At 41.2% G+C, this 17,093-nt stretch overlaps 1 protein-coding gene across 4 annotated transcripts in view; it reads right to left on the bottom strand.

Annotated features, from left to right (window-relative positions):
- IL1RL1 (interleukin 1 receptor like 1) overlaps window positions 1-17,093 on the bottom strand; it is a 69,420-nt gene that overhangs the window by 6,390 nt on the left and 45,937 nt on the right. For 2 of the 4 annotated variants that reach the window (XM_019428520.2, XM_019428519.2), the window contains exons 2-8: window positions 11,552-11,761; window positions 10,800-11,010; window positions 9,597-9,771; window positions 9,319-9,481; window positions 6,455-6,526; window positions 4,907-5,048; window positions 4,668-4,813 (exon numbers count right to left, since the gene is read on the bottom strand). In XM_019428520.2, the coding sequence (XP_019284065.2) occupies window positions 4,668-4,813; window positions 4,907-5,048; window positions 6,455-6,526; window positions 9,319-9,481; window positions 9,597-9,771; window positions 10,800-11,010; window positions 11,552-11,612 (970 nt within the window). In that variant the 5' untranslated portion in view covers window positions 11,613-11,761. Of the gene's footprint in view, window positions 1-4,667; window positions 4,814-4,906; window positions 5,049-6,454; window positions 6,527-9,318; window positions 9,482-9,596; window positions 9,772-10,799; window positions 11,011-11,551; window positions 11,762-12,583; window positions 15,635-17,093 lie in introns of those variants that run through there. The other 2 variants (XM_019428518.2, XM_019428521.2) reach the window with 2 other exon arrangements.

The following is a 17,093-nucleotide window of genomic DNA, read 5'->3' on the forward strand; positions in this document are numbered from 1 at the left end:
AGCATCACTGATGGAGAAGTCAAACTACTGGGGTTTTAGGTTCTACACACCCCTTACTTTTCTCATGGTGGACATCATTTAGCCACCATTGAACTGGGTCCTGTACTCACTTCTGCACAAGGTCTATATGCAAGATGGTTCCCATTTTCAATACTTATTAATAGTATTCTTGGACATTTTAGGTTTACTTCTCTCTTTGGAATTAACTATCTTCTTACAAATAGTGCCCCTGAAAGATGAACGTGAGAAGGACCTCACATAAGATTTGATTCTTACAGTGTTCTCCCTGCATTTTCACATGACGTCTCAAAGCATGGGTTCCTAGGCTTGCCATAGAAAATTTGTGACTTATCCATAGTCACAAATTCCTCCCTTGGCTCATCGGCCTGCTGAGCATCCAGCACCATGAAATGAAGAACGGCCAAGGTGAAGTGATTCAAAACCAGGGAGCAGAGGGTGTTGCTGAAAATTGGCAGAGAGTTTACTGACTGCACTGTCATTAGTGTAAATAATAGACACTCCCTAAGTAAAGCATTTCAACAGGATTGTCCACACCCTGCCCCAGTTCACTCTCTCTAAAGGTCCTACCTAGGCACACTCTGGGGGTGTGGAGGTTTTGGTGAAGTAAGTGTGCATGTGACCGGCTGCTTTCAACAGGAGGAAAGAAGTTAACCAAGTCAGTAAAGGAAGTTGAAGTCCCATACCTTCCTGTTAATGTAATGATTAAACACCAAATACTTTCTGAAGGTGTTTATAAACAGAAAAGCACTGTCTAAGTTGGAATCCTGGCTCTAACTAGAATATTTGGTAACTTATTCAACCTCCATTTGCTTCTGTTTCCTTCGCTGCAAAATTGGATGATAGTAACAGTCTCTTCTTCATGGAATATTGATCGAATAAATGAGAAATTTAATGGAAAATAAATAGACAGGTTCAAAGGAAACAATGAATAAATGTGTACTACTATTCTTATGAGTATCGAATATTTATTTAATCACATTGAATAATATGGGAACATAAGCTTTTAGAGTTTTGGTTTTCTAAGCCTCAAGGCAGTGTTGTAATTTCTTTTATTCTGTGATTAGAAATAAAGGCATTCATTGTGGCGAGCTACTGTAGCAACTGTTTTTGTTTAATTTACACAGTTGTCAAAACAGAGTGTATCCATGTTTTTTGTGGTTTTTTTTAAGATTTTATTTTTAAGTAATTTCTATACCCAGCATGGAGTTCAAACTCATGACCCCAAGATCAAGCGTCACACGCTCCACCGACTAAGCCAGCCAGCCCCCGCCCCCCCCCAGAGTGTAACCATGTGAATTTGAAGAAAAACAAGGGAAACATAGAAAATACAAATAAACCAGAAGGAAAAAAGTCACCAAGTACATGTAACGTGAAAACAATTCCAATACACAGGTAATGAGAGAACATTCATAAAGTGACAATATAAGCTTCACATGGGGATAATGATGCAATGGCAGCGTCAGGGCAGAGACTGCAGTTTCCCCTTTCCTTGGGGAACCCATGTGCCCACTACCATCACATTACCCTAACATGACGTCTTGACATTGTCCATATGTCCTGGGGTGACTCAGTTATAACTGAGAAAGCTGGAGACCCACGGAACTCAATAGCACTCAAAATCATCCAGGGAAGTCATGATTCTGTTTGTTTGGTAACAAACTTACAAATTGGTGGTTGAAATCTACATTAAAACAAAAATCCGAAGCACCACCTCAGGCAGAGACTTAGCACGAACATATCAAATTGGTGGCCTCCGTTTTCATCGCTCCCAATTTTTTTCCGTCAGGTTGTGCTTCTGTGTTTATCCAAATTAATCGGGGCTATATCCCACTTAGGGGTATAAACTGAGGGTTCAACTCTCCCTTTTGCTGTTTGACAAACACATTAAATAACTTCCATGTCGCTGTACATGGAATTACAAGTGTAAAAATACCATATTTTTCTCCCCGCCCATTTACACCAGATTAAATGCATCATCTAACGAATAGGATGTCTTTGCCTGGAAATGTAAACAAGTGAGGAAACTGACAGGTTCTCAGGAAGGATATGTTTGTAAAACTATTTTTGCTGACATCATTGCCTGTGGGGACACACCGACAGAGTGGAAGGAAGGAACAGACTGCCCCTGAGAGGAAGAGCGTGTCATCACTGACATTGATTAACAATGTCTGGGTCAGGTGATGATAAGAAGCACAATGACTCTTAGACGGTCTGTTTTGGACTCTTTACACAAATGTGTCCTCCTGTTACCTATACCCAAGACAGATCATTTGATCATTCTCTACATCCTGCCCCCATATGCCACTGATTATTTGTGAAAGGGAATGTTACATTTTAAAAGATTATATGTAGTGTCTGAATGTAATCTCTTGAAGAGTAGTCAGTTTCACATTTTTGTTATGACCATATTTTATTGCAGCAAATTATAATGAAGTCATTAAAGGCATGCTAGATTCAGATGAAACTATAGGAAAGTTACAAATAATCTGGCCCTTTCAAGTTACAGGGAAGGTTATTCAACCTGAGAAACATAAATGTAAACTGCTGTTTTGTGGTATAATTGAGCCTTATCACTAGAGCAGTAGAAATGCACAAAAACAGTTTTCCTTGATAACTTTGGTGTGCATTCGCTTATTCGTTGGACCGATTTTTATTGGACACATGCTAGGTACCAGGCACTGCCCTACAGACTGAGCACACAAAGATGGGTGAGACGCCATTCCTGACCTCACAGAGGTTACAGTTATGTTCAGCAGACTCTCAGACAAACTTTTATAAGTGTGATGAGTGTGGAGACAGAAATAGGGTCCTACAGAAATACCTGGAAGAAACATATACTCCAAACTGGCGGTCACGGAAGGCTCCCCGTAAAAGGCAGCACCTGAATTGCATGTTGAATAACAGATACAATAAAGAAATGAGCCGAGCTATCAGACTTCCATTGAGTCTCACCTATATTTAGACTGGTAGTTACTAGAGGTGGAGGGGGAAGAAGTATGAGAAATGTGTTTTGGTTTCTTTCCTCTTCTTCTTCTTCTTCTTCTTCTTTTCTTTTAGTTTAAATAAATTAAATTTTGGGGGTGCCCGGGTGGCTCAGTTGGTTAAGCATCTGAGTCTTGATTTCAGCTCAGGTCAGGTCATGACCTCGCAATTTGTGAGCCTGAGCCCCACGCTGGGCTCCTTGCTGACAGTTTGGAGTCTGCTTGGGATTCTCTCCCCCTCTCCCCCTCTCTCTTTCTCTCTCTGCTCCTCCCCTGCTCATGCACCTGTGCCCACACACACTCTCTCTCTCAAAAATAAACTTCAAAAAATAAAAACATAAATAAATTGAATTTTTAAAAAGACAGGAGAAGAAAGACATGTAGCCAAGCAGTGTATGTGGTGAGATAAATGATAGTCTATCTGTATAATTGAATACTAAGAAGCCATTAAAAATTGTATTGTAGACGAACATTTAATATCATGGGAAGACTTCTACTATACATTAAGTAATTATAAAACAAGCAATAAAACCCTCTATGTAACTACAATAAAAACATGTTTATAATCAAAATATGTCTGAATAGAATTTATATGGCAGTACAAAGGCCTAAGACTAGCCAAGACGATCTTGATGAAAACAAAATTGGAAGACTCTACCCAAAATCAGGGTTGATTATAAAGCTACGCTAAGTGATACAGTATAGTATTAGCACACAAATAATTTCTTTTAAAGGGACAGAATGCAGAGGTCCCACACTTTTTCTGGAAAGGACCAAAGAGTAAACACTTTAGGTTTTGCAAGTATAAATAAATAAATAAATAAGCAAATTTAATATTTTATAAAATTTAACAATGATGGCACGTGATGTCTTATTAAAAAGTAACATCTAAGATCTTCTTACTGGAGTGGGCAGTAATTAAGTGCTTTACCTTTTTATCCACTTTGCCAGCTTCACTAACAATTTCTTTGTGACAAAAAAAATTATAGAAGAGAACATGTTTATAACATGTCATAAAAGTCATGCAACAAACAACATGTTCAGTTTACTCTTAGTGTGTTGTCTTTCGTATACAGTGAGACAGAGAGAGCTGATGAAATCGGGAGGATGGCCAAGGAAGCAGTTGGGTGTTAAAGAGGAACCAACAGGAGAAGGTAAGGGGTGGGGGAGGAGGGGGAGGAGGGAAGGGGAGGGAGGGAGGAGGGAGAGAACAGAGAGGAGTAGGAAGGAGAGGAAAAGGAGGAGGGAGAAAAGGAAGAGGGGGAGGAAGGGAAGAGAGGGAGGGGGATAGAAGGAGAGGAAGGGGGCTGGAGGAAGGAAAGTAAGGATAGGAGGAGGAGGGAGAGGAGGAGAGGGAGGAGAAAGAGGAGGAGGAGGGAGGTTGGAGGGAGAGGAGGAGGGAGGTTAGAGGAGGGGGAAGAGGAGGGGGGCAGGAGGGAGAGGAGGAAGGGGGAAGTAAAACAAAAGAGAGGCAACTAGGGAAACCAGACTACAAATGGTCAGTGATCTTAAGAGGAAAAACACAATGTATGATATGGGCCTCTTCGTCCTGAGAGACTCCCCATGGAACCACACATGCCAACACATTGTTCTCCAAGAAAGTGATTTCAGCTTACAGTTGATGCAGCTAACTTGGGTGGCCAAAATCTCAGAAACACTCCTTACTTGGACTTCTCCGCTTTAGTCTTATGGTGTGCCGTGTCCAACCATGCAGATTCAGAGCCACGCAGTCATACTCCATAGATAAATCTTCTTCTCTCACAGGCTCTATTTTTAAAACGGTGCTCAGACAAGTCAACTCATTGCTGGAACTAAGGAGGCAACCTGTTACCTTTAATGCTTGCTTTGCAGTTGCAAATTGTGTGGGAGGAGGAGGGGATGTTTTAACTTCAGTATAAAAATACCTTTGATTTTGCTCCCGGTCCTCGTGAATTCTTGGTTCTCCAAAGTTCTGAACTTTGCTTCCATTCACCTTCCACAGGATGCCGGCCATGATCTGAGAGCCTTTCCCAAAGCAAGCGGAGCAGGGTATGCTTGCTGGTTTTCCTAGATGAGAAGTGAAGAAACTCACCATTAACATTCAGTGCTGCCAGTAGTATTGCATTTAATGTGAAAAAAATCGTTGAATGCCTGGTGTGTGCCAGGAATTGATTCCAGACCCCTTCCTCATCCTTAGCCCTTCTGTGTCCTTGCCTCCACCCACTTTGCTCACAGTTTGGAGGAAGCTCCACTCACACTCCCCTCTCACCTTCCATGGAAACTAAAAAGGTGAATAATTCTGGTTTCACCAATCAGACATTATAAGGTGGGGCTTCTTTTTACTATAGATTGGAATTTCTTTTTAACTTCTTTCTTCCAAACCTTCCTCCTTTTACCAAATTCTCTTCATCTCTCTGTAAGTCACCTTGTTGGTAAAACTATATTTTGCTCGACCCAGCTACAATCCCAGCATTTAATCATTCAAGAGTGCTCTCCATTACTACCCCTTGTACTTGAGACTTCCTCTGCCCAGAACTGAAAGCGTGAGGGCTGCCCTCCTGCTTGGGACAGGCATTCAGGCATCCCTTACTGAGCTCTTGGTTCTGGACTCAAGAATTCTGCATCTGAAGAGGGTTGAGGGACGCAGAGTGCCTCAGAAGATGATAAGGGTAGACACAGATGATTAAAACACAAGGTATTCTACTGTTCTATAGAAAGGTTGACAAATGACATGGAAATACAGAAGAAGAAGGCATTCCAGACTTCTCTGGACTGCTATGCCGCACACAGAAATGGTTTCTTTGGACCTCATTAGATGGAAGCTCTGGTGGTGCCCATGGTAGTAAGGAGGGCGGGATGGGGAATGCTATTTGAACTCAGTGTTGAGAGATGAGAAGGAGGAACAACATGGACAAAAGCAGGAAAGAATGTGGAAATGCTGCCAATCGGTGTAACAACTGTGAGGTGGTCGGTGTGGAGGGGACTCCAAGGCAGGTGGGGTTAATAGCTTCAGATGGGCCAGAATGTAGGTGAAGACTAGTTCATGAAGGGACTTGTTTTATGGACCGAGAACTTGAGTTATATCTAATTTCTAGTGGGAAACTAGTGAAGGCAGAGATGGGCAGAGTCAGAAAGCCTTGGTTCTCATCCTTCTATCACTGATTATCCATAACCTTGGGCACATCATTGATCCTACCTGAGCCTAAGTATCCACAAGCATAAATTGGAAACAATATCTACCTCCCGGAGAGAAGTAAGAATGAAATAAGATAGTCTGAACTGCAATACAAATGTAAGTGCTGGGTATTCCTAATATTAACAAGTGCCCGGTGGATGTTTCTACATGTAACATTTCATTTAATCCCCAAGATCCATCGTGTTAACTGCATGACCCATACTTGGAGAATCCAGACCAAGCGTCATATGGAAGGATTCTCCAGGTAACATTCACAGCAGTCTTCAAGTTTTCTTACCAATTTCCACTTCTTTTATTTCATTTTGTGGAGGGGCTATAATTACTGGAAACAAAGAAAAGCCTTCCTCATCTTAAATCAAAGACAAAGAAAATATAAATATTAGGATAGCATTGGATGGTCATCAGTATAAAGCTTGTGTTTTCATATTACTATCTTATATCATAGCAATGTTTTTCAAATTTTTCTGACAATGACCCATGGCAACAAATACACACATACACAGACACACAGAGACACACAGACACACAGACACACACACACACACACACACACACACAAATGAAAAAGAAAACATTCAAGTAATACTTTCTCTTATGACTTATGATACTCTTTTATATTTCCTATTCTCTTTTATATCATTAAAACAAATATTAATTAATTAATCTAACACGTTAAATTAATTACCTGGGTTGCCAATTGCTAGAAAACTACAATTCTACAGAAGAAGAACAACATTACAGGAAAGAAGCTTTCAAAAGTTGCATGAAATGCTAGCATATATAAGGTACTGAGTAAATGCTTGTTGAATGAAAAAAAGGCCTATGAAAAAGATAAACATGTAAGCCCACACTTCTGCTCAGAGATTGCCACCATTGTGGTCCCTTCTGTAAGGAAATTCTAACTTCTGTGGCACTGATGCCTCAAGTCGGGGAAGGGGAGTCTTCTGAAATACTGCTACATTCTGACCTTCTTTGATTCTCATTTATTTCAGGATCGTGTGATTAAGGACCCCCATGATCTGGTGTTTAATAGTGAGAGACACTAATAACAATGTGGTCTGATGGTGCTTATTTTATATGATAGAGCATCAAAAACCTCCAAACCTTGTCTTCACGTTTGCTTTCCACTGAGAAAGCTTCCACACTGACCGGTGCTACTTCATCCTGTATCTGTAGATCAAGTGATGCTAAAGAGACCGTGACTCCTTATAGATTTGACATGCTTGACTGTGAGGGATTTCCTCTGAATAGACTTTTATAGACTTAAACATTTGAAAACCAGCTTTTAGGATCAAATTAGCTACTTGAGGTCATTGATAATGTTGGACAAATTGCAAACCAGGATTATGTGAAATGGAATGGCATCACTTATGTCAAGGGGTTTTGAAATGGAGCCAGGAGGCCATTAAGGAGACGGGCCCATGTCCTCACTGGTGGAATCATGAACGTGTAACCTGACTAAACCACATATATTCCAAGATGAAGCCCAAACATCTGCAAGTTGGTACAATAAAAGACTTTGCTTGTGTGATAGCCTTAGGAACCAATGATATTCAGTGAAGATCAGCCTTCTGCTGCCAACATGCATCAAAATTCTTTGTAAACAATGTATAACAGGCATTCCCTCTTTGCTTTAAAAACCCCTGACTTTATGGGGCTCCTGAGTGGCTCAGTGGGGTAAGCTCAAGGTCATGATCTCCCGGTTCGTGAGTTCGAGCCCCACATCAGGCTCTGTGCTGACAGCTCAGAACCTGGAGCCTGCTTCGGATTCTGCGTCTCCCTCTCTCTCTGCCCCTCCCCAGCTCGCATCCTGCCTCTGTCTCTTTCAAAAATAAATAAACATTTTTTTTTTTAAAAAACCCTGACTTTTGTTCCCTAGTGGGACACTATGTGGGTTCTACCCAAATCTGAGTACCTCAAATTTACAATTCTTTGATCCCGGATAAACACTCTTGCTTACTCACTGCCTCCTAACAATTTTAGGTTGAGAATTAAAAACCACCCAGCAGTATCACTATAGTCCTTTGTAGCACTTCTAAACTTCTAATCTAGTTAGTTATATTAGAGATTAAACAGATTTTTTTTCTATTTACAGAGCCTCTGACAACAAACTGGGAGAAGAAGAGTTAATCTTGCTCTCCAAATACGTGTATTATCATACCAAAAATGTTTATTAAGTTGGCATGCCGATCATGCTGTTTTCAAAAAGTGAAGTCATAGAGGAGAGAACCAGTCTGGCTTTAGATTAGTAACATAATCTCCCCCTAAAATTTCTTAAATCTTGATCGTGCATTTAGAAAAGCTCTTTGTGCTATTATAGAGAATGTGCAAGATAACATGAAGCTGGAGGGCATCTTAGGGACCATGAAGCATAGTAGCTCCCCCGTATCCCCGGGTTCACTTTTCAGGGTTTCAGTTACCCATGGTCCACCTCTGTCCAAAAGGTTTAAATTGAAAATTCCAGAAATAAACAACGCATAAATTTTAGCTTGCTCACTGTGCTGAGTATCACGAGAAAATCTCACAATGCCCCACTCTGTCCCACCCAGAAAGTGAATTGTCCCTTTTCCAGTAGATCCACATGATATCTGCCACATGCCCATTAGTCACTTAGTAGCTATCGTGGTTATGAGATTGGCTGTCATGGTATGACACTGCTCGTGTTCAAGTGTGCTTTATATTACTTAATAATACCCCCCGAAGCACAAGAGCGATGATGGTGGCAATTCAGAAAAGTCAAAGAGAAGCATTAAGCACTTCCTTTAAGTGAAAAGGTGAAAATTCTCAACTTCACAAGGAAAGACAAAAAAATCATATGCTGAGTTTGCCAAGATGTATGGTAACTTTTATTACAGTATATCGTTGTAATGGTTCTATTTTATGACCACTTACTGTTGCTAATCTCTTGCCACATCTGATTTACAAATTAAACCATATCGCAGGTATGTATGTACGTGTGAGAAAAAACATAGTATATACGAGGTTCTTCAGTATGATCCCTAGTTTCAGGCATCCACTGGGGGCTTTGGAATTACCCCTGCAGATAAGGGGGTCTTTAGTACAGGAAAATCAACAAGAAGGGCACAGTTTCTCCACATTATTTTTTTTAAATAATCAATTTTGTTAAATTCAGCAGCTTACCGTTCACTGTGAGTGATCTGGTCGCTGTCACGCTATAATTGACTCCATTTTCATTGTGGATAAATTTACATGTATAATCACCTGTGTCCTTGCTGGTTGCACCGTCAATCAGCAAAAATGTCTTGTGTGTGTGATACCTTGGTCCTTGAAGAGCTTTACAATCCTGAAATTAAAAAAACAAAACAAAATAAAACAAAAACCTCCCTTCCATTTCCAGTAACTCTTCACTTGCAGCTATCCTGTGTAATGTTATCTATTTCCCCCAAGTTTCCTTTTACCTTAAACCACTCAATAGGTGCCGTCCAATTGTACAAGTCAATCGTAGGACAATATATTTTGGAATTTGTTTCTGATCCAAATGTTGTTGAATACATCAGATGATCTGGAATATTGCAATTTGGCTGTTTTTTATATATGGTGACGTTCACATAGCCAGTCTTATTGAAGGGAGGGCTACCAAAATAAGTCAAACGATTTTAAAAAGTTACTCAGCATTATGAAATAACCTCATCCCATTCTAACTTTTGCTGAATGCTACTTTTGTTCTTCAAACAGTTGAGGTACAGTGGTTCTTTCCTTATTTAAAAGTATGTATTGAAATCTAGAATTTTAAATACTTTTTGCATTGCATTTGAGAGCCAACATAGCCTCTGTGGTAGCCCTGAATATTTCCCTCACTATTTCTTTATACACTCTATCAGGTGCCATGCCAAGAACAGGATATTATAAAGATAGTTAGTGTTTATTGAGAGTTTACTATGTAGCATTCATGGTGGTAACACCATATCAATTTATTCTCATAAGATGCTTTGAAGTGTGCTATATTATCATGTGTATTTTATAGATCAGGAAACAGAGGGACAGAGAAGTAGTTGTTGGCATCACACAGCTAACTAGTGACAGAACACGAATTTGAAACGAAAACTGGTCTGACCTCAGAACCTAGGTGGCCAACCATACACACCCTGCATTCCGATGTAGTTCATCTGACATATTGTATGTACCAAACACAGGTCCAAGATCAAAACATTTAACAATATGTATGTAGGGTAAGTAATTTGCAGGCACACAATCTTACACAACCCTTTTCAGCTTACCTTTCAGGCTTAAGGGACTAGTAACTGCCTTATGGCACCCACCATAGGCCTCTTTGACGCTCAACATCTAGATTACTGGGTCTTTTTTCTGGTTTGTTCCAACCAAAGTGAATGATTGCTCTCAGTTCTCTTGGTCACTAGGCAAGCTAGGTCTTTTCCTAATTGGGCTACAAATTCATTCTTGCAATTCTGCCTCTACATAGTTCATAATCACCCAAACCCCAACCCAATGGTGTTCCTAGAAGGACTCTTCTATTCAAATCGCTTTATAAATTCATCTGTTACAGAAAGGTCTAGAAAGGGAAGGACAGTGAGGACAGCTCAGACCATCAACTATCAAAGAAAAGGGAGCAAGCCCAAAGATTATGGGTGGCTGCCTGGTACCTTCTGATAACGCAAGTATAAATTCCAGAATCGTTGACTTTGGCCGGGAGAAACTTAAGACGTTCCCCTGAGGCAAGTACATGATTTCTTTTCTGGGTAGTGATACATTTGTTGGTTTTTGAGTAATACCAATCCACAGGGTATCGAGATCGTCCTTGCCTAGGACATCTCACGATTAAAGCCTCATTTTCCAGGCCCCAGGATGATTTGCCTGCCCAAAACAAAACAGAAACCATCAATATGATCCTGAAGTGATCATCATCTAAAAACATTATAATTCCTATACTCTATCCTTCTAGGATGAAATTTAGAAGTGGGCTATTCTGTGTGACACTTTCACTGAGAAAGAACAAGTAAATGATTAAGATCTTTTATGAAAGGTTTTAATGGGTAGCACAGACGAATGAATTAACTTGGAGCTCAACCCCCTCACCCTGCCCCCAGGGGAGAAGCAGCCACATCTACGTCTACAAAGCCTACTGCGGGACAGCAAATGCTTGCAGCACCTGCCGTGTGCAGGCAGCATGTGGTAAAGTTCGATGTTTATAAATACGTAAAACTAAAATCATGCTGTATTCTGAAGAATTTGTCTCGTTAGATTTGCAATAAAGAATGATCGAGGAGCATAAACGAGTTTTCCAGGTTCCGATTCAACTGGAGCAACCAGGAACAAGCGGTGTGAAACAAGGCAAATGTTTTGGGGATTACTTAATTTAAAATTTTAACAATTTTCACTGAAGAGCAATACTTACTAAACTTAGCTGCTGTGGAATGTACCAGAATTGTTGAAAGTGCCAAGACCCAAAGTCGCATTGTCAGTTCTTCAATCCAGAGCAAGTGTTGGTAACTAACTGTTGAGATTATTCAAGGCGAATCCGTGACATGTGATGGTAAAGGTCTCTCCTAGGAGGTAGACGGTGACCCCTGAAATTTATAGCTGGAAAGCAGTTTCACTGTCTCAACTGAAACATAAATCATACAAAATCACAAGCAAAGTATTTATTGCCAAGATTTTTGCTATTTCAATACCAACCCCCCCCCCCCCCCGGAGAGTTAATCAATCAACAGCTATTTATTAGATATAAATATGTATCACAGCAGGGTTTCAGGCATGAAACACTGCACTTATTCCTACTGAACCTTAGGGTCACGTGGGCCTTACAGGGGTCACGCCGTTTCATAGTATCATGAGAATGTACTGGAAGAAGCTGAATTAGGAGGAAAGAAAACTAGTTTCCATTTTTGAAACAAATAAAAACTGTAAAATTCCACAGACCCTAGAAAATACAATATTACAAGTGGTAACACAAAACCACACATTTCCACCCAGGCTGGGGCCTGCCTGCACACAGGCATGACCCACTTGTAGGCACACATGCAAAGAGTCATCACAAAGCAGTTAAACTTATAGGAAAGTGACAGGGAAAACATCAATCAAGTAATTGCCCTAAGCCCTACACCAAACCCTCAAAAATGCACCCCTGCCTCAGCTTGTCCCCAAGCTTCACCAAAGTTATTTCAAGAATAGTCAAAGGTCTGTGCAAAATAATTACATACTTTTCTTTTTCTTTCCAGCAAGGGAATCATTTAACTAGGTGGTTTTTTTCTTAAAAAGTCAGGGAAGGGAATTGAACTAATAGAAAAACTGACCAATAGATCAACTGACACAACAGACCTTAATATAATACTTCAAGGAAGCACATTTCCTGTAAACATCAGTCTTTTCATATTATGTGTATAGAAAAGTTGTTATTGTAAACTTTAGATAAGTAATTGATGCTTACCCAAACTGAAGGACAGAAGGGAAGGGACTCCAAGTCAATGACTGAGCTAAGAACAGCTTCCACCTCTTCTGGCTCCTTCCTTGAAGAGTCCTCAGGTGCATGAACTCTCTCTTTTATTTTGAAGGGGAGGCAGCCAAAGACATCCTACCATCCCTCACTCCACCCACGATGAAATGTGATTTTTTAGCCAAAATCCATGACTTGTTCAAAAATACTGGTGCATCATGTACCAAGAATTTTTGTCCTTGTTACATAAATATTTAAACATAATGACAACATTGAGTAATCCCTTTAGAGGAAGTAATCCTATCATCTCCCCTTGGTTTGGCATCAGTTTCTCAAGCTAAGTAATCCTTGTCTTTTACTGCCCTAATAATATTTTTAACCAATTTATTTATTTTGAGAGAGAGAGAGACCACGTGCGCTTGAGCAGGGAAGGGGCAGAGAGAGAGACAGAGACAGAGACAGAGAGAGAATCCCAAGCAGACTCCATGATGTCAGCGCAAAGCCCGATCTGGGGCTCCAGATCATGAACCTTGGGATTAGGACGTGAGCAGAAATCAAGAGTCAGAGGCTTAACGGACTGAGTCACCCACGTGCTCCTGTTGCCCTGAGACTACTCAGTTGATTCTAAATGATCTTGAAATCTTGGGGCCTTGAGTCTGCCTTTCCCAATATCCCTTGACACTTCATTTGGCAGACATTAGTTAAGCATGCTCATCCAGTTTGGAGAGATTTGGTGCAGAGAGTTCCAAAAGCAAATGAGGGGAAGCAATGAGAAGTAAGCCAGACTTTATGGAGGTTTGTAAATGCCCTGCTTATGGTCCAGACTCATCCAAAAACAGATTCCAGCTTCTGGGCTCCTCACATGTAAGTCCCTGTAAAGATCTCAGTTTGGATGGAAAAGGGAAGTTTTTCTAAGGAGTTCAGGGACATAGAGATAAATTATGAGTAAGAAGTCTCCTCAAGGGGCCTGATAAAGACCATAACCTTCAACCCTTGGGCTCCATGTAAAACAAATGTTAATTGCAAAATTAGATTTCAGCTACACGCAGCTGAAATGCTCTATTATGAGTAAATTCAACTCACTTTTAAAACCGACCACATCCCAGAAGCATTCAGGGATTAACTGCAGACCGGTGTCATACCGTAACCATAGTTGAACTCTCTCCAGAACTCGCTCTATGCCAAGATACAGTTCTAAGCGACTTAACATTTGTTAACTCCTTCACTGTCCCAACACCCAAGAAGGCAGGTGCTATTATTATTACTATTCCTGATTTACAGATAAGGACACCGAGGCACAGAAAAGTTAAGCAACTTGGCCAAGTCACATGCTGCTAAGACACAGAACCCAAGCAGGTGGGCCTTAAAGACACCTAACCACTAGGTCACACTGCCACGTGTGAGCAAGGTGAGGAGGTGTTGCTAACGAAGAGTTCTAGTAGGTTTTCTTTACCCCACACTGTGGCCGGCAAAGCTCTTGCACAGGCTTGCCTACCTGCTTGGGGATACAGTCATAGTTTGGACATTGGCCACGTGCTCCGAGAGGAAGAAATGCAAAGTCCTGTCACGGCTAGGAGATTTACCCTGAGATGTTTCGCGTAAATTCGGGGAATCGGGTCTGCTTATCTCTACCCTCCTTTTAGTTGTCCAGACTCTTATTATCAAGATCGTATGAGTTTCATACTGACACCACAGAATCAGGAGCAAGTGGGCTTGGAACAGTGCCCAGGGTGTGGTTAAACTCCAGATAGCATTTTGTTACATAAAATAGCATGAACTTGAAAGTTCTTATACATGAATATGAGCTTTTATTTTGCATACTAATATATGATTCAAAAAATTTTATTAACTGTAGGCGTTTTTCATGAGACTAGACCACATTTACATTGGTTTCCTAGTTTCAAATAAGATTTCTTAGTTCAGGGGCACCTGGGTGGCTCAGTCAGTTGAGCGTCCAACTTCAGCTCAGGTCATGATCTCACAGTTGGTGAGTTCGAGCCCCACCTCGGGCTTTGCGCTGACAGCTCAGAGCCTGGAACCTGCTTTAGATTCTGCGTCTCCCTCTCTCTCTCTCTGTCCCTCCCCTGCTTGTATTCTCTCACTCTTGTTCTCTCTGTCTCTCAAAAATAAATAAACATTAAAAAAAATTTTTTAAAGATTTCTTAGTTCAAAATAAGGTTTAGGGGTTCCTGGTGGTTCAGTCAGTTAAGCATCCAACTCTTGGTTTCAGCTCAGGTCATGATCTTGCAGTTTGTGAGTTTGAGCCCCACCTTGGGGCTGCATTGGCAGCATGGAGCCTGCCTGGGATTCTCTCTCTCCCTCTCTCTCTGCCCCTCCCACTGTCTCTTTCTCAAAATAAATAAATAAACCTAAAAAAAAAAAAAGGTTTCAATTAGAATTTTAATACAGTTGTGAAAACTTACAGAAGCATTTAGTAAAATCTAACGACTATTGTAAGATAATCAACTAATCCATTCAACAGTAAAGTCCTGGGGCACCAGGGTGGCTCAGTAGGTTAAGTGTCCACCTTCGGTTCAGGTCATGATCTCACAGCTCATGAGTTCAAGCCCCGCATCGGGCTCGGTGCTGACAGCTTAGAGCCTGGAGCCTGCTTCAGATTCTGTGTCTCCTTCTGTCTCTCTCTGTCCCTCCTCTGCTCACACTCTGTCTCACTGTCTCTCAAAAATAAATAAACATTAAAAATTTTTTTAGAAATTAAAAAAAATAAAGTCCTTTCATCTACAGTACAGTACAGCGTGCTGCTTATCAACAACGCCCTTCCAATTTTACAGATTAAAATAAAACCCATGGATGAGACTGGTTAAATCATTAGACCAAGCTCATCCACTTGTGGCTAGGGTTAAAACCAAATTTGTTGAACCTCAAAGCCAAGGGTTTTTTTTTTTCTTTTTTTATTCAGTGTCAACTAAAAAAGAGAAAGAAGACAGCAGTAAAGCTTTCTTTCTTATAATTATGACTGGGTTATTAAACAAAAATAACCTAGTCTGATTTCCTGAAAGTTTCTTCTTTATAAATCACTAAGCCACTTTGGCTTCTGACCACCAAGACCCCATCCAACATAAAAGTATAGTATTTCATAGCAACTTAGTAAGACAAAATGTGAAAGGCAAAGACTTCTAAAAACCAGAATTTGGGGCATCCATAAGTTTCTGTCAAGTTAAGAAGAAACTTTTCTTTTTATTATTATTTTTTAGTGATTATTTGTTTTTGAGAGAGAGAGAGAGAGAGCATGACAGGGGAGGGGCAGAGAGAAAGGGAGACACAGAACTCGAAGCGGGCCCCAGGCTCCACGCTGTCAGCACAGGGCCCGATGCCGGGCTCAAACTCATAAACTGTGAGATCATGACGTGAGCCGAAGTCGGATGCTCAACCGACTGAGCCACCCAGGCGCCCCAAGTTAAGGAGAAATCTTTCAATGTCTGCTTGTTTCTGTAGCGGATACCCTCTTCCTCTTAAGATTTCTCAGAACTACTCTCCATTTTTAAAAATTAATCTAACCCAATTTGGCCATAACTGCTTTCTGATTTTTTAGTTTAGCCATAATTTTCATCTGATTTGGGGTTATAGTTTTGAAATCTCACGTGTCCCTATTTCTAATATAATTCTCTGACATTTCTGCTAAAAAATGAGCAAAACCCAAAAAACCTTTATTTCCAGAGTAACAGCTAGCAACTTGCATTTGGACCGTGGCACTCAAATACTGCCTAGCTTAGGAGATACCCTGCAAGACTTCTCCATTTGTCTTGGCCGGTGTCATAATTAGATCAAGACGTATGTCTCACACTCCAGAAATGGCCATGGTCTTACTGTAAACCATGTCAAAAGCCAGGACATTTCTGTCATGTTACACGCACGTGAATCCAAGTAGGTCAGGTTCTCAGTAATTCTCACAGGAATAAGCAAAGAGGAAATCTTCCCCCCATTTTATTCGAGAGATTTAGGATGCCACGTTCCTCCCATTCTCCCAATGGGGTGTTCGTAGGGCCTACAACCAATAGAGGCAGACCCTGTGTGGCAGTGGGTGGCCTGGCCTGGGTCTTGGGAGAAGGTTCTGGGGGGCACTCCGTCCACCGTGGCACCTTGGGCAGATTCTTCTTCGCCACACTTCAAACTCTAGGAGCTCTCAGTGCTCCTTCCCTGCCTCGCCCCTAAGAAAAGCACTTTCTCCCTCAGTCTTCTTCACCTCAGTGATGGCAACTCCGTCTCTCCAGTTGCTCAAGCCAGAACTCACCCTGTGTAATTAACTCTTCTTTTCCTCACACATTTGGCCTGCAATCCACCAGGACACCCTCTGGGTCTCACTTTCAAACACATCCTACCTGCCAGCACCTCCCCCCATCTCCCTAGCCACCTCCCTCTCCCTAGCCACCACCACCTCGTGCCTGGGCTTTAACGATGGCTTCTGTCAGTTCGCCCTACTCCCACTGGTGCCCCTCTTCAGACTGTTCCTAATATAGGGGTCCAGAGATTCTGTTAAAACCCA

This window comes from Panthera pardus, unplaced genomic scaffold (genome assembly GCF_024362965.1).
Source record: "Panthera pardus isolate Hobbes unplaced genomic scaffold, ASM2436296v1 HiC_scaffold_25, whole genome shotgun sequence".
NCBI lineage: Eukaryota > Metazoa > Chordata > Mammalia > Carnivora > Felidae > Panthera > Panthera pardus.